The sequence below is a fragment of the Pteronotus mesoamericanus genome, unplaced genomic scaffold (genome assembly GCF_021234165.1).
Source record: "Pteronotus mesoamericanus isolate MK-2021 breed Mesoamerican mustached bat unplaced genomic scaffold, CSHL_Meso_final contig_221, whole genome shotgun sequence".
NCBI classification, from domain to species: Eukaryota; Metazoa; Chordata; class Mammalia; order Chiroptera; family Mormoopidae; genus Pteronotus; species Pteronotus mesoamericanus.
Genome location: NW_026555092.1, coordinates 17,986,330 through 18,005,521, shown reverse-complemented (window position 1 = coordinate 18,005,521; position 19,192 = coordinate 17,986,330). Strand labels below are relative to the sequence as shown.

Below are 19,192 nucleotides of genomic sequence, written 5' to 3'. Positions count from 1 at the left end.
AGACCAGAAAGGGTGGTTTTTGTGTGAGACTGAGGACCTCTATATGTACAATCAGCTCACCTTGTCGAAAGGAATACCATATTTCTTCAGCATTAAGGGGGAAATCAAGGTCATCTTATGGCGGAGAAAGGCCTCACAGCTTTGAGCACTTCCTGGAAAAAAGCCTGTTTAATGGAAAATAGGCACACGTTAATATTGCTCCACACTACCTCTGTAACCCTATCATCATTTTATTTTACACATGTGCATCTCATCTGGACAGTAAGAAGGATAAACCACCAATGTGATCTCCATGAATCCCCCTTCTAGCTTCAGACCAATTCTAAGATTCTACAATGAGCCTCTGGGCTCTCCCAGGTAGGATGTTATATGGGTAATCAAATTCTGTTTGAGGAACGGAGAGGACCCAATCAACCTCCTTTCTTATAAAGAGCTCTGAAACTATTTAGCACCTTTCTCCATTCACCTGTATCCTCAGTCTTTTGTTAGTAACACATCTACTACAGAACAGACTGCCTGAGCTCTCTTGAAATGGGCCCTCTAGAGGAATAAATCTATCAAAGTTCACTTAAAAGAATCAAAGCATAAGATAATTCAATTTTGACTAAATCTGGGTTTCTGGCAGAAGAATCAAACCCACTATGACTGGTATACTATCTCTGGTCAAATCTATGCTTGATAAAACTGAGGCAAAGACAGTCTAAGAAGGAATTACTAAGTCCCTTCTCAGGATAAAGTGGGAAAAGGCTCTGACTATAGTTGCTCAGGTAGGATAACCAACCTGGCAGTCTGGCTCACCCCCATCTGCAGGCCGAGAAAGGACACATGAGAATCTGACCACAGAGCTAACAGGAGGGTCTGACCCAGTTATGGAGGAGACACAGTACCTTTGGCAAGGCGCTCCAGTCGCTTCCCGTGCTCGGGCGGAACAGAGTACCTGCAATCACATGAAAGTGTTGCACGCTGAGCAGAGGACAGTTCAGGAGCTAAGGGGCTCGTACTCACTCTCAAAAGAGCTCAAATATCAGATTTTCAACTTCCCAACTACAAAAATGAGAAAAGAATCTGGAGAAATGAAATATTAGACGGTTTGAGAGTGGGAAGCCCACATAGAAACATGAGTGAATTTATTTCTTTTATATTCATCCATTAATAAAACATGCGCTGAATATTTACCATAAGCCAGGATTTAGGTATGCACTCAATGTTGCTCTCCTTTATAATGTTATTAATTAAGTGAAATGGAAGAAGGATGGAATTAGAGTGCTCCTGGCAGGGCCTGAAAGGCCTGTGGGATAGGGTAAGGAAAGAATGGAAAACAAGGGTAAAATGGATGGGACACTTAAGAGACCTCGCCCCACATCTACTGCTGGACCCGCTTTCCATGCATCTCCAGTTTTACTAATTACCCCGTAACTACTCCTCCACCTGGGTTATCTAGACACCACAGATACTGCGCTTCATAAAAAGAAAACCAAAAGACCACGTAAGACCATTCAAAAGTTTTGCAAAACTGCTAAACTTTATAATCTTAGGCTCATAGTTAGGTCTGTTTTAATCTTTATAATCAAGTCTAAAGATTATTCCACAACAAAAACTTCTCATCCCAAATAGCTTCACTATGAAACAAAACAAATGAGGAGTTGAGGAAATGTCTGTCCCCTAAAGGATTGGGCAACCTTGCACAGAAACCTCTGGAAGTCCCACTTCAGATGACCTAGAGAGCGCATGTAATAACAGGAAACTTGCTCTCTACATGAGAACAGAAATCCAATGTCAGCGAACTTTGGAATAAATGCAATGAAGACACAAGCCAACTAGAAGTCAAGCCAACTAAGGAAGGTAATGGGATAGTAGTTAGGAGGCAATCACAGGCTCAAAAGTAATTTTGCCCGAAGACTGGAAACTGCAAAGTATTTGAAAGGGGAAAGCAAAACCCTGGGAAGGAATGTGGCTTAAGGTGCTGGAAAAGGAAATGAAGATGGATCCCGTTTCCATGACTTCCCCATGACCTGGCCCATGCTGTTCCCTCTGGCCGCCTCACTCACCTCTATCCTTGTACATGGCACCCAAACAACTACGCACTTCCTCTAGTTCACTAAAGACAACATGCTCTCTCTCAGCTTAGGATCCTTGCACATATCTTCCATGTAAGACACACTTCCCTCAGCGTTCCCTCCCCTGAGCCCACCATCATCCCACTCAATTCTGTTTTGAGCATTTGTGTGGTCTCAGCTTAATTGTCACCTCTTCCAAGGCCACCCTTTCTAATCCCCACCCCTCATGTACCCTTTCCATGTGGACCTACAGCACCCACTGGGTTTCCCAGCAGAGCTCCTCTCACACTTTTCATCTTCTGTGTGAGGGGAGATACCTCATCTGTATTAACTGCTGTTGAATGTAGCACCTTCAACAAATGCTGAGACTGAGTGATGGATCAGCACAGGGAGAGAAGAGAGAACAAATCTTTGTCTCCCCAACTAGGCTGAGAACATCCTGGAGGGCAGGAAGCATGTGCCGAGTAGCCTTGCATCCCCTCGTGTTAAGCACACACTGCTGCTCACCAAATATTTTTTCCATGAGGACAAGGAGGCTTTCTATCAGCTGAAGGAGTGACTCCAGTCTTGGAAGTCTGCCTTTAAGAAATGCCTCAGGCCTGCTCAGAAAAAGAAATTAGAAAGCAGTGGGATAGCCTGGAATAGCCTCTGTGGCTCTCAGTCACTTTGCCAATTTAATGCTTTCATACAATGGTATTAAGTGCTCTGCCCTCTAAAGCCAGCTACTCAAAAGGCAGTCTGAGCACCCAAGCTCCAACAGCATCTCATGACTTCAGAGTCTGTTTAAAATGTAAAATGCCAATCCTACCCCAAGCCTACAGAACCAGAGTCTGCATTTTAACAAGATCTGGAGGCGTTTCCTAGGCACATGAAAACTGAGATGCCCTGCTCCATCCTGAGAGGCACCAGTGCCAACTGCGGGCTGACTTTACCAGGACTTTGGTTCTCCGAAGTGCAGGTAATTGATGCTGTACAGGTCCATGTCTTCAGTGTGCCAAGCAAAGGATGTCTTCCACATGCCAAAGTACAGGTACGGGGTGTTCACACCCTCAATGGTGATCCCACTCTCCTTTTCCACCAAGTCCAGGATTGTTTTCAGCCGGCCAATATTCCATTCATCAACATGCTGCAGAAGAAATGAAAGTCCAGGGTAAGTTATAATGAATATAAACTGAGGCTCTGAACCTACAAATCATGGAATAGGTCACAGGTGAGCTAACAAAGATATGGAATAACGTCCAAACAGCATGGACATGAAGACCATGGCATCTCCCACCCAGTTTTCACGGCCACAACCAGAAATGATGCCACTATACATCTGATGGGCAAATAACACTCGGTGAACACTAGGATATGAAAGATGAATAGAGAAGTGACAACTACCTGATCTAAACCCCAGGAAGAAGTGTTTGAACTGAATGTAAAGAAACATGAAAAATAGGAAAAAACTCTTAAACCATAAAAAATATAAAATATGGGCTCTGAATGGTGTGGCTCAGTTGGCTGGGTGTCTTCCTACAACGCGAAAGGTCAGAGGTTCGATTCTCAGTCAGGGCACATGCTTGAGTTGCCGGTTCAGTCCCCGGTCACGGAGCATACAGAGGCAATCAACTGATGTTTCTCTCCCTCTCTTTCTCCCTCCCTTTCCCTCTCTCTAAAAATAAAAAAATAAAATCTTTAAAAAAAGCACAAAACATGAGAATTAACTATACCAATTTGTGACTTTTGTAGTCCTCATTTCCACTGAGCAGTGTTTTCAGTAAAAAGGCAACTATGTCACCCAAATCCTTTTTCTGAGCTGTAATGGTCGGTAGGAGCCCACCCCCTACAGCACATTATGGACTTTATGTTCTGTTTGTACCTCCCCATCCCAGGTCCTTGTAGTCATTTATGTCTCTATGCTCACTTCCCACCACCCAAAAAACTGTCATCAACTAACTTGGAATCCACTTTTTAAACTCCTCCCTTCCAATAATTTACAAAAATATTAAAATTAATCTGAGTGATAATCCCTGAAATGCCCAACAGATTTTTTCATCACCCAAAAAACTGGTCCAAACATTCCTTCCTTTTTCATCCCAAGCCGGTACAATTTGTTAAAATAGCTATTGCCACAGAACCTTATTTACATGTTCTGAAAATCTAAGTAAGTTTCTCTTCTTAAATATATACCCCCCTTTCATTAGATTAGTCAGTGATATTTTCTGCAGAAACCACACTGCCTCTCCCCCAACAGTTCTTTTTTTTTTCTTTTCCCCCAACAATTCATTTACTGTGATCCCACCCTTTCAAGAACTCATCAGCTACCACCCACAGACTATTCTAACAGCCCTTGCAAAGAACACCACATTATCCCAATTCACATGTAGAGTAGGAGAAGTAACATTCACTCACATGCAAAAATACCCCCAATTAAGTGAGCAAAGCACATCAGCTGGTGGTAGATCATTCCTTTGTTCATCCGCCTATTCAGCAAGTAGCTTTTAGGGGCCTACTAAGCACCGGGCAGATAAAAATGGCATTACGTTACAAAAATGCTGCAAAGGGTTGCCAGTGAGTCTCACCTTTTCGTAGAGAGTGCCATTCACATCTGCACCATAGATTGGAGGATTGAAAGTAAGATTTTTCCAGTATTTCCGTTCCAGCTCTTCAAATTCACTGTAGCGTGGGGTACAGTACCTTTCAAAAGTAAAAAAAGTGTTAACCACTTACAAGAAACTAAATTCACTAGGCATTTTGAACAGCACAAGCCACAATCCCGTTCCAGAAACAGCAAGACATTTCAAATGAACGTGACATAATCTTGGCCTTCAAGGCCCCAAGACACAGTAACTCCCTCGACATCCCTTCCATGAGCTCCTGGCCAAAGGAAGGTAATGTACATGAAGATGTAAACCCATCTTCCTTAGGAAGCACAGTACCTTCAAATGTCTCAAGAGAAATCTACTAAAGTTACATCCCACTAAGATCAGAAGTGGACTGGCCACCCAGGGAGAAAACAGGCATACAGACGTGAGGTCCAAGAACCACAAATCCCTCCAGTTGATCCTTGAACACAGGTTTGAACCGGGCAGGTCCACTTACACGTGGATTATTTTTCTGTAAATGTACTTTCTCTTCTTTATGATCTTAATAACATTTCCTTTTCTCTAGCTTAGTTTATTTTAAAAATAAAGTATATAATACCTATACAAAATGTGTTAGTAGACTGTTTATATTATCAGTAAAGCTTCTGGTCAACAGTAAGCTGTTAATCGTGAAATTTTGGTGGAGTCAAAAGTTATATGTAGCCCTGGCTGGTGGGGATTGAGTGCCAGCCTGCAAACCAAAACGTCGCCGGTTCTATTGCCAGTCAAGACACATGCCTGAGTTGCAGGCCAGGTCTCCAGTAGGGGGCAACCTACTGTGAGAGAGGCAACCACGCGTTGATGTTTCTCTCCCTCTCTTCCCCTCTCTAAAAATAAATAAATAATAAATAAATCTTTTAAGAAAAAAGTTATATGTAGATTTTTGACTTTACAGAGTGGGGGTGGGGAAAGGGAATCAATGCCCCACTCCGACATTGTTCAAAGGTTACCTGTCTGTCTATAAACAATCACAACCCAACAGCCTGTGAGGAGGCATGGTGTCACTTCCCTGCACTCAAGCAGAGGAAAGGACTACGAGAGGGCAGATTTGTATTGTCACTGTTACATTCCAGCACCCAGTACAGTGGCTCACATTCAACAAATACTCATGCTTAAAAACAAAATAGTTTAAACCCACTTAAAAATTATTACACAGCAATTTTAAAAAGAGTAATATATAAACCTAATAGGGACTTGAGCCCTGGCTGCTCTGGCTCAGTGGATTGAGCGCCAGCCTGCTAACAAAAAGGTCGCCAGTTCGATTCCCAGTCACAGTAAGTGCCTGGATTGTGGGCCAGCTCCCCAGTTGGGGGATGTGTATGAGGCAATCGATCAATGTATCTCTCACACATTGATGTTTCTCTCTCTCTTTCTCCCTCTCGTCCCCCCCTAAAATAAATAAAATCTTTAAAAATAATAAAAATTTAAAAAATAAACGTAAGAGGTATTTGAAAATACACTCTATAACTCAAATGGCAAAAAAAATATCATGAGTAGATAGAGTGGAAGCAAAGAACAAAATGAAACTTTGTGGAGATAATGGGATGAGTGAGGAGGAAAAAAATCTTATTTTTTTATATTTTAATGTCAACCTGATGAATAATGAAGTTTAGAACTCTAAAGTTCTTTTTGAAATATAAGTAACTCTTCCACCTCCCACTGATCTGCTTTATAAACTTAGATTTTTACCTACTGTGTTTTGCTGACCATGCAGATAGAAATCAAGGGTAAGAATCTGTTATATTTCAGATGAAAAGGAAAGACACAGGACTGGTTCATTTAAAAAGAAAAGAAGTATTGTGAAGGAAGAAAAGGCCTACCATATGCTGACAAGAAGAAGAGACAGGCAGAGGAGGCTGAGGCCTCTGGTGGAAGCCCATGTGAAACAGGAAACAGGTGTGTTTGGTACTGCGGTCTCCCTTAACCCACACCCCCTACCCCCACACAGCTAGAAATCAGACACAAAGGATTACACAGCCTTTCATCCACAGAGCATGTCACACTTCTTTCACATGCTTGTACATAAATTATCTCATCAGACAGCAGGTTGGCCAGTAATAGAGATGTTTTAAGTGTTAAGCTGTCAATAAAAGTGGAAGACCATATTTAGAACTGTGATAAGCCAGAGGAAAAGGCAAAGCATAGAAATAGAAAGAATGAGATCTGATGTAAGAGAGAGAGATGATAAAGTGCATGAAGTCATGCCCCAAAAGTGTGAAGATAGGCAAGTTACAGATCTAGCTCCAGGCTCGTTCACAGCAAAGGTACAACATGTCTGACTGGCTGAAATTAAGACGTGAAGATCAAAAAGGCTTGGGGGAAAAAGCAAAGGAAAGAGGAGGAATCTCTTGTGGAAACTCAAAGTTAAGGAGTAGCACAGGAAGGGGGAAGATGCAAAAAAACAAAACAAAACAAAACAACACACCTTGAGAGGGGGCAGTGAGAGCTGCCAAAGACAAAACTCATTCACTGTACACCGGAGGTCAAAGGAGAGCTCAATGTTACAAACAGCAGGGGAAACCAACTGAAAACATCACGCCTAAATAAAGAAAGACGTTTCTAACAGAGATAAGAATGTATAGAAGATGAAGAATGGAGTCAAGAGAAAATAACCAGCTTGGTGGTTTATTCACACTATGGTAATGTCAAAATGGAAAGGAGATAGCAGCTTTATGGGTTGTGAGGATTCTAAGTGATTCTAAGCATGATTAAAGACAGAAGGACCCAGGGGAAGACATTAAATAATAAGGCCACTTTTAGATAAGCAGGTGGTATCAATGCGAAAGCTCCTTTTGAACCAACTCCAGCTTTCTCCTTTGGAAATCTGCAACTTACAAGAGTCAAAAAATGATTCTACTTTTGATGGAAAAACAATAGAATCACTTTATGTAAGAACATGGACAAGTTAAGACTGACACAGTATTGAGACGAGGAAATGCTTCCACAAAAAAAAAAAAGGTCAGAAAAAGAGACAGAAGCTAGAGCTGAGGAAACTGGCCTTCAGTAGGACAGCAGCAGTCTTGAAGAGAGCTATGAGAATAAACTGAGTATCAGATATTATGACAGACAAAAAAAGAAAAGTGTTTTCACTCACTTGTCACTGTTGGCTATCTTGCGGAACTCTCGAACAGTCATGGCTTTCTTCTGTATGTTGTACTGAGTAAAGAGTCCAGACTGTCCAGTCACCAGCTGCTGGATGGGAGCAGGAATGACCAGATCATCAATGTCATCATAGGATGCTCGAGGCTTCCACTCCTTTGGAGGAACAACCTGTAGGGAAAACAACAAACAAAAAGACACTTCAGAAACCTCGTCAGTTTATTGCCTGTTTAAATTTTGTCCTTTTTAAACTGGTGAGCTCGTCAGCGTCCAGGAAATGTGTATGCGGCTATCCAATGTTAACAGTCAATTTTACTCAAAGTTACTTTAATTTAACTATGCTCATCCAAACACAGCAAGTCACCCAGTCAGGTTAACCCTAATCCCATGGGGCCACCAGCTAGAGGCCTAGTTGCCATGATGCCCTAAGGTGAGCGATACTTGTTTCTCAGCCTCAGTATCTTATCTGGCACACAAGCGCGCAATGACAGATAAAAAAACACTCAGGCACCATCTCCCTCAGGAGGATGGAAGCACTGCTGCAGCTGCCTCAGACCCTACCTCTTTACCTCCCTTTTAAAGATGGCAAGCAGCTCTCCCCCCAACCTAAACTAGAGGTGCTTCAGATGTTAATGAAAGGAATTAACTTGCAAATAGGACAGCACACACTCAGCTCCTCACCCGGCCTGGCTTTCAGTAAACCTCAGTTCTTCCAGCATTCATTCAGGAAGTCTTCCTGCCGTCCTGTCAAAAAAGCCATTACTGAACAAACCACTCACCTTGGCCAGCCCAGCCCGATGAGCTCCTTGGGATTCAATGTAGGCAATGTATCGACTGAAGTTCCGGAACTCTTCCATAGTCGGATAAAAGGTCATTATCCGAGCGCTGGGATTCAGGGTTTCAGATTCAGAAGCCATATTCCCTCCTTTCTGAGGTCACTTTTGTCAGACAGGAATCTGAAGAAATACATAAGAGCATAAAATTATATAAAATGTAATGAAGATTAAATGCTGGAAATGTCAGTGCTGAGATCAGTTAAAAGATGACACAGAAATTCTAAATAAGTATTAAGACCTCACACCTGGAATCTGCCTCTGGGTAAGTCACTTAAATGAACTAGAAATACACATAGAAAAGGTTCTATTTAAAAGAACATAATGTTTCAACATTGTACCTATTCAAATTTCATTTAAATGGAGACATTGTTTCAGTTAAAAAAAGGGGGAAATCCTGATATCTAACAATACAGTTGCACTTCCCATATTTTACCTGTATCTTTCCAAGTTACTCCCTTATTCACACCTTGCTAATTGCTTCCCAGAGTGTTAAACATAATAATCGGATTTAAAATGCAACCTATAAACTCCCTTCTCAGGAACAGCTTTAAAATAGGATTCTAGATTCCTAAGAAAAGCTACTTAACTACAAGACCACAAAGTTTAATTGTTAAAGAGTATTTTGATATTAGTAGCACAAGCTACAATTTTTAAAATCATATCTAAACCAAAGTGTAGTTTCAGCAGTGTTTAATGAAGTCAAGCTAGAGACTGGTTTAATTGCACTATACCCAGAACTCAAAAGGACAAAATTTAAACAGGCAATAAACTGGCAACACAGGGCAACTTCAAAACTGACTGGAAAGGGGGAAATACTTTGTTTTTAGATGAGGCCTCCAGCTAAGTGGGTGCATTCCCATTATCAGGTATTACAAAAGACTATTAAAACTGAATAAGAACCAAGCATACCAGCTCAAAGGAGCCAGTTAAGAAGAAAAAGGAAACACTAGAACTCCCCCAATCTGGGCCCCAAAACCATGGCAGTTCAGTTCCAGGAGGGCCCTTGAGAGCAAAAGAGCTCAAAAGGAAGGAAACTGCCTTCAACCTACCAGCAATCTAGCAGACAGATGGAGCAGAACTGCCAGAGGTATCAGTGAAGACAGGGTTCCCTACTAACATCTCTGACTTCCATTTCACCAAAAATAAGTGTGCCCTGGCCCTGTGCTCTCCATGCACCTTGCCAAACCTTTGCATGGCAATATACTATTATCCCTGTTTTACATTCCAGGAAATTTGCCCACAGTCCTGTAATGCACTCCTGGTGCTCCTTCCATGACTCCAGGCTGCCTACATAATAATCTCCACTTAGACTAAGCCCTTTAAAAGGGCAGATCAAGTGTCGAGGAACCTGAAGTATATTCAATTTTGAAGACCTTCTTTAAAAAAAAAAATACAAAAATCTTACTTTTGCAAATTTTACCAAAAAATACAATCATGTGAAAACTGTTAAGGCCCATCCCCAGTGCAAGGGCCCATCGCCTCCGGCCTTATTCATCTGCGAATGCCTAGAACCTAGAACAATGCCCGGCACATAGTAGGCACTCAGTAACTGTTTAATAGCTGATTTTCTTGCCCTCACCGCTGCTGCTCATTCCCTTTCTTCAGCACTAGGCTTCCCTTACCCCAATCTACTCCTTGGGGACAGCTCGGGTTCCCTGACACCTTCTTTCTCCCATCCAGCAACAAAGCCTAGTGGTTTAAGAGCACCAGCTCCGGAGTGAAAGCAACTCTAAATACAGGTCCCGTCTCTGCCATATATTAGCTGTGTGCCCTCGGCTGTGTGAATTTCCAGACCCTCAGTTTCTCCACCTGTAAGATGGGGGTCCCAACCTCCTTGCTTGGCAGGGTTGCTGTGAATAACTCAGATGATGCAAGCAAAATGCTAAGCACTAGGCCCAGTACTTAACCACTCTGTAAAGGAAGCTTCCGCTAACAACCACTTCAAACTCCCGCCCCCTCCCCTCTCAGCCTCTCCCGAGGGTATCGCTCCCAAGGTAGCCCCCAGCTCCCAAGTCCCCGTACCTCACCATGTAAAGGGCCAGCCCCTCCCGGCCCCGCCGCCTAGGAGAGAGGGGCCCGGCCGCAGGAAGAAAATACGGCCCAGTGGACCCTCCCCCCTTCCCGACGACCATTGGCCGTAAGAAATTGGAAAGGACCAATCTCAGGATGCATTTTAGAAACTCTTGCTTCCATTGGCTGAGAACCGTGCCAATCACTCACTCTCTCCCCTCCCCCACCGGATCTCACGGTCAAGGCCGCAGCAACAACAAATGTAAAAGATTCCAAAACCCTACGGTTCTCACCTAAAGCCCACCGCCCCGGCCGGGCTAAGGCCCAGCTTCTGCTGTCGCCACTAGCCGATCTCACTGTTTTTCCTTCTAGCAAAGGGCGAAGCTCCGCCTCCTCTAAAGTCGGTCTCGGCGCAGCCGCACACTGCCTCACAGAGTCAACCAATCGGTGGGTCACTATAAGCCTTCAACCAACCAATGATCACGCGTTGCAGGCGCTCCAAAGTCCCGGCATATCAATCTGCTCAGCCTATGAGCGCCGGCTCGGGCTGTTGCCAGGAGGAAACGCTGTATACCTCTCGGGACCGCGGCCACTGAGCATCGCCTCTAAATACGGAGGTGGCCTATCACAGGCAGGCTTCTAGTCGCCCGTAGCTAATCAGGGTAGAAAGAGGCGAGTGCCTAGAAATGGGATGGTCGGAGAGGCTAAGGGAGATGAGGTTACTGTAAACTGCTTCCACCGAAAGGGTGGGGCAGAGCCTTTTGGGGCTGAGTTAGGACCTTGCTTGAGGTAGAATTGTGTTGGGATCCCTTAAGGGGCAGCTTCCGAGGTCAAGGAGTTCCAGACAAGGTGACCAACTTGTCCTGCTTTGCCCAGGACCGTCTCTTTTTCAAAAAGGCAAATCCCGTCCCCTGGGAACCTCCTCATTCGCCGGCTTACCGGGACGTTTCTTGAAGGGAACAGTTCCTGAATGGGAAGGAGCTCTGCGGGTTATTAGGACAGCTCCTAAGGGGCAATGTCCTTAAAGTTATTAAAAAGCAGTTCCCCAGTGAGCGAGGATTTGGTGGTCATTAGGAGGAGCTCTTGGGGAAGAGATCCTGGGAGTCATTGGATGAGGGGGAGTGGGGGGGTGGGTTCTAGAAGTCATTAGGAGTGGTTGCTGAGTAGTGAATCGCCTTAATTATGGAGTTCTCGGATTGTCAGGTGTGATAGGGAAGGAGGTGTACAGTACACTCTAATGGGTCAAATAGAAAAGTAGCATACTCAAAACTACTCATTTAAAAAATATATACAAAATTACCCATAAATGAGTAATGCTGTAGCGCACTGGAAAGAACTATGGAGTCAGATTTGTGTTCCAAACCAGTGCTCCTCTGAGTGTGGGATTTCCCATCAGCAAAATGGGAAGAAAAAAAAAAACAAAACAACTATTACCAGCCTTGCAGTATTGTTATGTAGATGAGAGTTAATACATAGTGAGAAAAAGGGTAGTATTACATACAATGGTGTGGACATGGACCAGTGGTGATATAATCCCATGTTTTCTCCGTACTACCCCCCAAAAACAAAGTTCTGTTTCCAAAAAGACAAAAGAAATGACCGTTAGGCGGGTAGTTAACCATTAGTCTTTCATAATTACAAGGTTTTTTTCTCTCGACCTAGTAACGTTATTAATATTAGATTATGTTGGGCATCTCACACAATTGCTATGACTCTGAAAAACCCAACTTGGGGGTTCTTCACACCAAATAATGCCACAGAATTCATCCACCGCTACGGTCCTTGCTGCTGCCACCAAGCAAAAAATTCAGCTTGCTTCACAGACTCCACAGTCCTCAATATGGATACACTTACTAGCATTGCTGTTACTACCAACTACTCCAGGAATTTAATCTTGTTACATTTCCTGCTGCTGCCAAAGAGGATTTTCTAGGATGGCTGCTGCTTTGTATCACTAGCTTTCAGTTGGTGTGCGCGTGTGGTAGGTGGAGCCCAGATCAAGTTCTCTTGACATCCCCCCATTTCTCTCACTAGTTTATCTTAGTCACCTTTTGAAGCTCAGCTTTCCTTTTCCACTCCTTAAATGTTGATACACAAAGCAAAATACTGATATTCAAAGCAAAAAGTCAAAGTTGTGGTTACCTTTGGGTAGGTGATGGAGAGACAGGGAGCCGAGAAGGCATGAATAATGCTTCTGGGGTTGTTGATAATGTCCTATTTCTTAATCTGGATGGTGATTATTACACTGGTCTGTTCACATTGTTTTGGGGTTTTTTAAAAAAGATTTTATTTATTTTCAGAATGAGAAGAAGGGAGGGAGAAAGAGAAGGGAAAGAACATTCAAGTGTGCAAGAAACATCAGAAACATCAATTGGTTGCCTTTCACATGCCCCCAACTGGTCACCCAGCATGAAACCCAGGCAGTTCCCTGACAGGGAATCGAACTGGTGACCTGTCAGTGTGCAGGCCATTGCTTGATCCACTGAGCCAAACCAGCCGGGGCTGGTCTGTTCACATTGTAAAAATTCTTTGAGCATATAAGGTGTGCATAACATTCTGTGTACATGATATCTTAATTTTTAATTAAATTACAAAATTAATAATTTTTTTAAAGAAAATCATGTTGATGTTCTCATAGCTGTGTCCTTTGCCGTCTTCTCTCATTCTACAAGCTATCCTAGGTGTTTCTGATTTCACAACTTACTGACAGTGGGTTACTTAATTTCTCCAATCCTCAGTTATTTAATAACTAAAACTGGAACACTACTTCCCTTCCTTGTTTGTGAGAGTTAAATAAGATAGTGCAGGTAAAAGCACTTTGACACTGAACTTTGATGCTGAATTGGTATGTAGTAAGTCCTTAGTAAATGTTATTCACACTAATGTAGGATAATTATGGTAATGAGACAAACTACTTAGCATAAAGTCTGAAATAAGATCTCAATACACATTTGATCTAAGTCTTCACTCATATATGCACACTAATGACACCCATTCTACATTCCAACACAGTCTTCTCCCCTGAGTTCAGGTCCATATATTCTATGTCTAGATCCCTCCCACTCCAGGTGTCCTACAAGTACCTAAAATTCACATGCCCAATAAAGAACTACTCTGCCTCACAAATGAACTCCACCTCCTAAGTTTCCTATCTCAGTGGGGCACCATCCACCTGACCACCTAAGCCGGAAACCAGTATGCAACCATGAACCTCTTCATGGGTCCCTTACCTCACCCTGTAGAGAGTTCCACAAAGGAAGTGTTTTACAAGGGCATGAGTTTGTTTACATGCCCATCTTCCTCCACTGGAGAAAAATCAAGAGTATTGTGTCAGTCTTACTGGTAGTATCCTTTAGAAATGTGTTTCATTGCCAGAAATAGAACCCTAGCAACAGTGGCTTAAACAAACATATTTTTTCTCATGTAATAAGTCTGAAGGGGGCATTTATTGCATGGGCCTGGTGTTCAAGAAAGACACCAAAGATACAGGCTCCTTTCATCTTTCTCCATCATACTTCACAATCTAGGTTTGGCCTTCATGTGTGCACCTCACAGTTGTAGGGTAATTGCTGCAGTTCTAGACATTCTTCCACATTCATGGGGATGAGGAAGAAAGGGACCATATCAGGAGCACCTATTCTTCCTCCCAGACGCAGCAAAAAGCCTCCCAGAATCTGCTCTCCTGTTACTGAATGCCCACCATTACTGAACAAGTGGAACAGTCCCTTCCCTGCCCTCATGGCGTTTACAATCTAGTGAGGGGGACAGACATGAAATGGGTTCAAGCAGAGAAAGAAAATCACAAAAGTTGTGCTTGCTATGGAAAAGACAGGGGAGACAACTGTTAGAGTGACTCGTTAGCAATGGTGGTAGGATTTGGAAATAAACTGTCATTTTGTCCGTTGACAAGCACATAGTAAGCATTACATCAGTAACAATAATGGCAACGTTATTAGTTTTCAAAGGTAACTACATTTACTCAGCCCTTATTATGTTCCAAACACTATACTAAAAACTTTATACTTGTATACACAAAAGTTGTTTACATTGTCATTAACATTTTTCTTTTTATAAAAACAACTTTATGGAGGTATTATTTAGGTACCATAAAACTCGCCTGTTTTAAGGATATAATGTAATGGTTTTTAATAATTTACCAAATTGTGCAACCATCACCCAATCTAGTTTTAGAACACTTCTTTTTTTTCTTTAAGATTTTATTTATTTATTTTTAGACAGAGGCAAAGGGAGGGAGAAAGAGAGGGAGAGAAACATCAATGTGTGGTTGCCTCTTGCACACCCCCTACTGGGGACCTGGCCCACAACCCAGGCATGTGCCATGGCTGGGAATCGAACCTGTGACCCTTTGGTTTGCAGGCTGGTGCTCAATCCACTGAACCACACCAGCCAGGGCAGTTTTAGAACATTTCCATCACCTCAATAAAATCTGCCACCTCAATAAGATCATCCCTCATGCCCAATAACCATCACTCTCTGACCCCACTCCCAGCCTCAGACAACTATTCATCTACTTTTTGTCCATATAGATATGCCTTTTTTGGACATTTCATATACATAGAACCACACAACATGTGCTCTTTTGTGTCTGAATTTTTTCATTTAGCATAATTTTTTTGAGTCATTTAAGTTGTAGGATGCATCAGTATTTTATTTCTTTTTAATGTGGAATAGTATCCCATTGTGGTATTGAGTGGCATCTGGGTTGTTTCTACTTTTTGGCAATTATGAATAGGGTTTCTATCAACATGTATGTATTTATGTGCAAGTCTTAGTGAAATGTATGTTTTCATTCCTCTTGGTTAAATAGGAGTGGAATTTATGTTGTTCAGTAAATTTTTTTTAAGAAACTGCCAAACTGTTTTTCAAAGTACCTGTACCATTTTACATTCCCAGCAACAATATATGAGGTTCCCATTTCTCCATATCTTTGCCAACATTTGTTACTGTCTGCCTTTCTGATTATAGCCATTCTAGTGGGTGTGAAGAGACATCTCACTGGGGTTTTAATTTGCATTTCCCTAATGACTAATGATGTTGAGCATCTTTTTATATGCTTATTAGCCATTCATATATCATCTTTGGTGAAATGTCTATTTAAATCTCTTGTCAATTTTTTAAATTGGGTTGTTTGTCTTAATATTGAGTTGTAAGAGTCCTTTATATATTCTGGATACAAATCCTTTATCAGATATTGGCTTTGTAAATATTTTCTCTCATTCTGTGCCTGTCTTTTCATTTTAATAGTGTCTTTTGGAGTGCAAGAGTTTTTAATTTTGATGAAGTCTAATTTATCAGTTTTTTTCTTTTATGAATTGTGCCTTGGGTGCATTGACATTAACATTTATATGGTTCTGCCCTGCCTCCAAAATCTATCCAGAATCCAGCGCTTCCCTCCACCACCCTGCCACCAGGCTGCCACCACCCCCCGCCACGCAAGCCACCACCATCTGAAGCCTGATGAGGATAATTTTCCTGCTCCTGCCCTTGCTCCCTGCAATCGCCTCAGCAGCAGAGCGATTCTTTAATACTTGAAGCCAGATCATGTTACTCCTTTAAAAACCATCAAATAAATGACTTTCATCTCATTCTGGATAGATGCCAAGTCCTTCGAATGGCCTACAGGCGCTCTCCCTCTGGGAAGCACAACCTCGCCTTTCCCTCCTCCCTCTTCCCTTCAGGCAGTTGCACCTGCCTTTCTCTCTCCTAAACTCCAAGAGCCCTTCTACTACCTCTGCAACCCCCTAAAAAAATTTCTCTCTTATCACTCGGGGAAAAAAATGGCCTACAATCTTCCCCTGCCCCCGTCGCTGCGTCACCGCTCTCCCCGCCCCTCCAGTCCCCTATTTCCCCCTGTCTGAATGGCTTGCTTCCCCATCTCCTCCTGGGCCTTGCTGACATGTTACCTCCTCAGTGAAGCCTTTCCTGACCAGCACTATGTGCTCTACTTTTCTATTCTTTAACCATCCATTTGAATGTCTTCTCCATGAGACCAGGGCTCTGTGTCCCCATCACTTAGGACAGCTTTGGCTCTTTGTATGAGCTTATAAATATCTGTTGAGCCCTGACCGGTGTAGCTCAGTGGGTTGGGCCTTGTCCCAGACTGCAAGGTTGCAGGTTCCTGATCCCTGGTCAGAGCACATGGCTGGATTGCAAGCCAGGTTCCCAGTTGGGACACATGTGAGAGGCAACCGATCGCTGTTTCTCTCACACATTAATGTTTCTCTCCCTCTCTTTCTCTCTCCCTTCCCCTCTCTCTAAAAATAAATAAAATCTTTTTAAAAATACTTAAATATGTGTTGAGTGAACAAATGACATTGCTTAATTTCATCCTCACAATGAACTTTTGAAGAAGGCATCATCACTGACCCCACTTTATAGCTGAGGAACCTGGAATGCAGGGAGGTTAGGTAATGGGAAATGAACACTGGATCTGAGGCGATTTGTTAAATAAATGAATGAATGATGACCTGAATGAGTAAACGAACAGGAAGGATTGTGTCTGTATGTTGAGGATGCCTTTGGCCTTCACCTCTGGGTCAATAACATTTCAGCTCTTGTCTGGGGGCACTAGCTGATGAACAGAGCTTTTTCTTTTGTGGAGCTTTGCAGGCTCTGGTCAAAGGGCCTCACAAGAGCTGCCCAGAAAAGAAGCCCTGATCCCTAAGCACCAGGAACAAGCTGACACAGCCAGACCCGCTCAGCATGGTTCCCTGGGAAGGGGGTAGGGAAGGGCTTTAGCAGCGAGGTCAGTCCATGTAACTAGGAAGAGCATTCAGCCTTAACTCAGCCTCGCAGACGAAGTCAGCTGGAAAGACCAGGGCCTTCCAGCCTATGAAATATAAAAATGTTTACAGGCAGATGCACACATACTCACAAATCCACCTTGGATTCTTCTGGTTACAAACATTGTCTTTCTTGGGCGCTCTGATTTATTCTCCTGTGCTGGGGAGGATGGCTCAGTGCTACAGGTAGAGCCTTGGGGGGCAGCACCAACGGGCACCACGGGCACCCCATAGGTCTTTTCTGTATCACCTTCAGTTCTTTGCTTCCACCAACTGTTCTGTGGGGGTTCTGTGTTTTTTGTTTTTTTTTTGATCTGAGCCACCAAAATAACTTCGCCTCAAGGCTAAATCCCGTCCATTCATCAAGACTTCACTCAAATTCTACCCATTTGCACATTTTTTAATTTAATGATTTTATTTTTAGTTTTTTAACACTTTACTCATTTACTTCTAGAGAGAGTGGAAATGGGAGAGAGGGAAAGATCAGTGTGTGAGACAAACATCAATCAGTTGCCTCTCACACGCCCCCCACTGGGGACATGACCCGCAACCTAGGCTTGTGCCCTGATGGGGAATCAAACCAGTGACCTTCTGGTTTGCGGGACAATGCCCAACCCACTGAACCACACCAGTCAGGGCTAATTTAATGATTTTAAAATAAGCACCTATTTTGTACTGACCCTGGGGATACAGAAATGAGGACAACTCTGTCCCTCCACTTGGACAATTACTCAAACTCAACACAAGCCAACCCTTGTTTCCTCCCTAAATCTGCTCCTGCCTCCGGGCTCCCCACCTCAGGAGAGGCACCAGTGTTCATGCGGGTGGGCAGTCGCTCTTGATTCTTTTCTCTTGCAGCCCGCTCCCAAGCCTACTGGCCTTACTTTTAAAACTCTATCATGAATTCTTTTTTTTTTTAAACCTCTGTCACTGCCATCCCATTTCAAGCCACAGCCCCTTTCACCTGGACCACTGCAGCCACTGTCCCTCCGATCGGCTTTCCAACAGCAGCCAGAGTGACCTTTCTACAAAGCAGAGCTGAATTCATTGCCCTATTGAAAACCCTTTAAAAGCTTCCTGTACCCTCACCATGAGCCCCACTCTGCCTTTGCTCTCTGGGCTCCAGCCACGCTTGCCTCTATTCGGTTTTACCACCACCCCCCCTTTTTTAAAACAGATTTACTTATTTTTAGAGATAGGGGAAGGGAGGGAGAAAGGGAAGGAAACAACAAAACATCCATCGGTTCCCTTTTGCACACCCCCAACTGAGGACCTGGGCCACGACCCAGGCATGTACGCTGAGGAGGGAATCAAACCAACGACCTTTTGGTTTGCAAGCCAGCACTCAGTCCGCTAAGCCATACCAGCCAGGGCTCTGTTCTGTTTTTTTAAAAGGAGCTATGCTCCCTTCTGCCTCAAGGCCTTGCTAAAGACTGCCTCCCACAGAACCGTAACTCCCATGCTAGTGGGGGTCCTGCTGTCCTGTACCGCCCTCATTGCATTAGGCACTTTTCCTGCAGAGCATCTATGATTTTGTAATGGTATTTGTGTGTAAGATGTCTGTGACTTCTGTCTGTTTTCCACAGACTAAGCCTCTAAAGCAGGGACTTTGGGTTTTTCTCTATTTGAAGCCCATTGCCCTCTGCAATGCCTGGTTCATAGTAAGTGCTCAACAAACATTCCTATAATATTGTCTGTAGGAAAAAATGGATAAATGAAGCCACAAGGATTGCAATTTGCTTAGTAGTTAGCATTCAGGC

At 43.2% G+C, this 19,192-nt stretch overlaps 1 protein-coding gene across 3 annotated transcripts in view; it reads right to left on the bottom strand.

Annotated features, from left to right (window-relative positions):
* Window positions 1-11,053, bottom strand: part of KDM4A (lysine demethylase 4A) — a 41,431-nt gene extending 30,378 nt beyond the window's left edge. Inside the window, exons 1-7 of one of the 3 annotated variants that reach the window (XM_054572096.1) lie at window positions 10,923-11,053; window positions 8,563-8,739; window positions 7,779-7,954; window positions 4,622-4,736; window positions 2,990-3,183; window positions 888-937; window positions 61-164 (exon numbers count right to left, since the gene is read on the bottom strand). In XM_054572096.1, coding sequence (XP_054428071.1) covers window positions 61-164; window positions 888-937; window positions 2,990-3,183; window positions 4,622-4,736; window positions 7,779-7,954; window positions 8,563-8,700 — 777 coding nt within the window. In that variant the 5' untranslated portion in view covers window positions 8,701-8,739; window positions 10,923-11,053. Of the gene's footprint in view, window positions 1-60; window positions 165-887; window positions 938-2,989; window positions 3,184-4,621; window positions 4,737-7,778; window positions 7,955-8,562; window positions 8,740-10,641; window positions 10,724-10,922 lie in introns of those variants that run through there. The other 2 variants (XM_054572095.1, XM_054572094.1) reach the window with 2 other exon arrangements.
* Between the last annotated feature and the right edge of the window lie 8,139 nt (window positions 11,054-19,192).